This window comes from Cryptomeria japonica, chromosome 6, assembly GCF_030272615.1.
Source record: "Cryptomeria japonica chromosome 6, Sugi_1.0, whole genome shotgun sequence".
NCBI classification, from domain to species: domain Eukaryota; kingdom Viridiplantae; phylum Streptophyta; class Pinopsida; order Cupressales; family Cupressaceae; genus Cryptomeria; species Cryptomeria japonica.
In genome coordinates this window covers 653495669-653499331 of record NC_081410.1, presented here as the reverse complement: position 1 = coordinate 653499331, position 3663 = coordinate 653495669, and the positions used below count along the sequence as shown (strand labels likewise).

General features: G+C 42.7%; 1 protein-coding gene across 1 annotated transcript; it reads right to left on the bottom strand.

Moving 5' to 3' along the window:
* Window positions 1–239: 239 nt before the first annotated feature.
* Window positions 240–2727, bottom strand: LOC131033197 (probable pectate lyase 18). Its single transcript, XM_057964345.2, has 5 exons — window positions 2363–2727; window positions 1566–2202; window positions 1233–1336; window positions 1004–1142; window positions 240–801 (listed from the first exon to the last, which is right to left on the bottom strand). Exons 1-5 carry the CDS (start codon window positions 2503–2505, stop codon window positions 580–582), a joined length of 1245 nt encoding a protein of 414 aa, XP_057820328.2. The 5' UTR covers window positions 2506–2727; the 3' UTR covers window positions 240–579.
* Between the last annotated feature and the right edge of the window lie 936 nt (window positions 2728–3663).

The window sequence follows — 3663 nt, the reverse complement described above, 5'->3', positions numbered from 1 at the left end:
AAATGAAAAGGTGTAGTTTTTTTTTGTTTTTTTTTATTATTTCTTCAACATGTCGGCATAAAGACTCACATTTTCAATGCACAATATTACAACCATTTTGAATAGGTTTGTATCCAATTAAACACTATTGTTTGAAATTATTCTTTTACTTTCATACAAAGTTCATTGTTAAATATTTGTTTTGATTTAAGTCTAATACAATAAAATTAGATGGCAAATGGTGGATTTGATCACAAGTCTTAGAGCAAGAGAACAATTGGAATTGATATTAGTGAAAAGGAGTTCATCAACAACACTTCTGCGCCTCCAACTATATTTATCATACAGCCTTCATGGTAGGCCGAGGTTGCCTTTGAAAATAAGGGAGGTATGGGAGACCATATATATATACTCGAATTCTCCCCTCCAAACAAGATATATATATCCATAATACAATTGGAGAATTAGCTGAATAAACCATGATGACAAAACTTTTGGAAACCAGAGAGGACATAGAAACTTCAATGGAATGGAATGTAACAGAACAGAACCAGAACAGAATGATACTGATAACGATGAGAGATTTGTGGGTGTGTTGTGTTAGCAGTGAGATCCAGTCTTGCAACCAAGAACTCCTGCATTTCCAGTAAGAGCTCCCACCATTGAAGAAGGCCTTGCCCCTAAGCTTGATGCCTTTGCATAGCTTGATGAAGCCCCTGCTCCAGATGGTGTGAAGAATGCCCCATTTAACATCAGATCTCCTTCTGATCTCCAGTTCCAGTGCTCCCATTCACTGGGGTTGAAATCCTCTCTTTTTGTTACCTGAAACAAACAAACAAGCATGATTATGTCACAAGATGGGTAGTTGCAAATCCTACTTTTCCTGCTTTAATTAGTCCTCAACTAAGCATATGCGATGTAGCTGTTAAGCAAAGGCGTCACATCTCTCTTTAACGACCAAATTGACCAGAAACTTTATGCATGTGCAACCATGTACTAGGTAAGGTAGGGTAATGTAAGGTACCTCTTTTGCAAAGGGATTAATCGGTGCCAGGTACCGATTTCCTTGGCTGTTGATGGTGGGATTGGCACTGCCTCCAATGGCATACATTTCCCAGTGAGTGTAGTCATTGTTTACCACATGGAAGTATCCATGGCGGCATCTGCATTCAATCATGTTTCAGATGACTCATTTAAATAAGTTAAAATTTAAAATGTGGTGTTTGACGAAACACAATGTATGACTTTCTTACCTGGGCATTCGCTGTACTAGACCTGCACCAAAGTGGTTGAAAGCGATAGTCACCTGCATATTGACATCCTGGGTGTAGGAGTCACTGTGACCCAGCAGCATTACCTGCACCAATTCATTATCCCATTTAGATACACAAAACCATTAACCAGAACTAAATTGACAAGAGATGCAAGATTTAATATCATCTCGTCTACAGGATATTTTATATGACCAACCAGAACAAGAATTAGAAAACAGAGCAACTGGGAAAGATGGTTAAGAAAAAAGATTTTAAGAACTAAATTTGAAAAGGGGGAGAGAAATTGAGAATATGGTTAGGAAGGGAACAGACCTCATTGTGATGGGCAAAGTGGTTGTTGGAAATGGTAATGGCAGTGGATCCCATGATGGCGTCAATGAGACCATCTGCACAACGGGAAAGTGAGCAGTGGTCGACCCAAATGTGGCTTCCGCCGAAGATCGACACCCCATCGCCATCACACATTGTTCTCCACCCGTAATGGGTAGGGGAGTCTCTCACCATTGCATTCCCTGCGGGCTTACAGTCGTGGATGTGAATGCCATGGATGATGATGTTAGTCACGTACTGAACGGTAATGCAGGGCCCATTGGCGATGTGGACATTGACGCCTCGGCCGTCAATTGTCTTGAAACTGTTCATGATGAGCTCTTCCTTGAGCTGGATCACCATGCTTCTCTGGAAAATGATCCACAGAGGCTCGGTCTGGATGACAGCATGACGCAGAGTGCCAGGGCGAGGATTCACAGCGTCATAGTCACCAGGATCTGTTACCACATAAAATCGCCCATTCTTGCCTCCAATGGCGTTCCTGCCGAAGCCAATGGCGCAGTCTGCGAGCCTCTTGCGGTTGTTCTGCCAGTTTGGGTCGCATCTCCAGCAGTCATCAATGGGGTTCCCAGTCCCGCATGACAAATAAGCCAGTTCTCGCCTCGTACTGTTAATGCTCCTGCAAACACCATTGCAATGATCCCGAAATCTCAACAACCAAAAACACAGAAAACAGAGTCGAAAAACAGAGCGAATGGTCGAAAAACAGAGTCGAAATGCGCTTAAATATCTACATTTCTAGCATGCCCCACAAAAGAGGGGAGGAAAAGAAATCTTACTTTTGAACCATTTCAGCAATGCTGTCCGGATCCTTTTCTACAGCAGAGGAATTGCTCTGTGTTGCAGAGCAGACATTGGCAAAAAGTAGTGCTGCAAGTGCCATTGCCAGCATTATCCAAATCTTGAAACTCCGAATGCCCATCTTCACACTCACAGTCACCCACCAGATCCTGGGCTCTAAAGCTCTGTCTGGTTAGACAATGCTGCAACTTTCTAAAGCTAAAGAGAATGCTGAGCAAACAAGACAGTGGACTGGAAGCAGGGGAGATATGGCGACTGTCAGTACAGGTTTTGTGCTCTGCCCTGTGATCGGACGCCTTACTTATAGGCCAGATTTGGGCATTCTTACACAACTTCGTAAATTGCAAGTTTAATCTTGTCTAATCGAAAGATTAAGCCCGGGCCTACTAAAAAAACTTAGCAGAAGTCGCACATTCCCACCACATCTCTTTTTCACCACACACTATACAAACTCTGTTACTCTATACAATTCCCTATCATTGACCCTATACACAATTTGGACAAAAAAACATAAAATGGCAGTCTGTGCCACTGATAGCTTTTACCCGGTCACACTACCATCTACGGCCCATATCTTCTCCCACCGGTACGGCCAAAACATACACCGTTAGATGCAAGGAATAATTACGAAACCCTCAACAACTAGGCACAATAGTTAGTTGGTCCCTACCAAATAGTTAGTTAGTTGATGACCAAAGACTCAGATAATCTCTTTTTCCACTCCCACCTATCAATTGCTGTTGTTTGCACTGATTGCGCTTCTGGCCAAACCGCTAAATTTGATAGCTCCGCCAAACTGAAATAGCCATGCCACGTCAGCCAACGGGTAAAGAAAATAGCTATGCCACGTCAGAATACGGTTAATAATCATGTATTCTTCCAACTGTTTAACTGTCTCTTTGGGGCCAGCGAATAGAATAGAATATTCGTCTCTAGGGAATATGGTGTTTAAGATAATTTTGAAAAAAAGAAAGTGACCTTAAAAAGTCCTGCAGATTTTCGGTTTAAAAAAAAAACAGCCGGGGAACCCCAGAACATGGGTGGGCGTCTTAACGTCCAATCAGAAGCGGCCAGGTGGGACAGCAGCAGTGAATAATTGGGACTTATTTTGCACTTTGAATTCCACATGCAATTTAGTGTTAAGATATACCCGCAAGAAACCCGAAGGCGGGGGAACGGGGGAAATTTTTGGTATAACGGTGGGACCCACCATAACATGCAAAATCTCACATCTCACCGTCTCTCCCACGTGTTGTGCCGTCTTTTGTCTTTTTCCTCC

What these genes read in the sequence shown, in the direction of transcription:
- LOC131033197 (XM_057964345.2), bottom strand. Translation starts at nt 2,505, where the DNA reads ATGGGCATTCGGAGTTTCAAGATTTGGATAATGCTGGCAATGGCACTT. An exon ending in CTAGTACAGCGAATGCCCAG is followed by an intron (nt 1,143 to 1,232) that starts GTAAGAAAGTCA and finishes GATTGAATGCAG; the next exon opens with ATGCCGCCATGGATACTTCC. An exon ending in TTAATCCCTTTGCAAAAGAG is followed by an intron (nt 802 to 1,003) that starts GTACCTTACATT and finishes TGTTTGTTTCAG; the next exon opens with GTAACAAAAAGAGAGGATTT.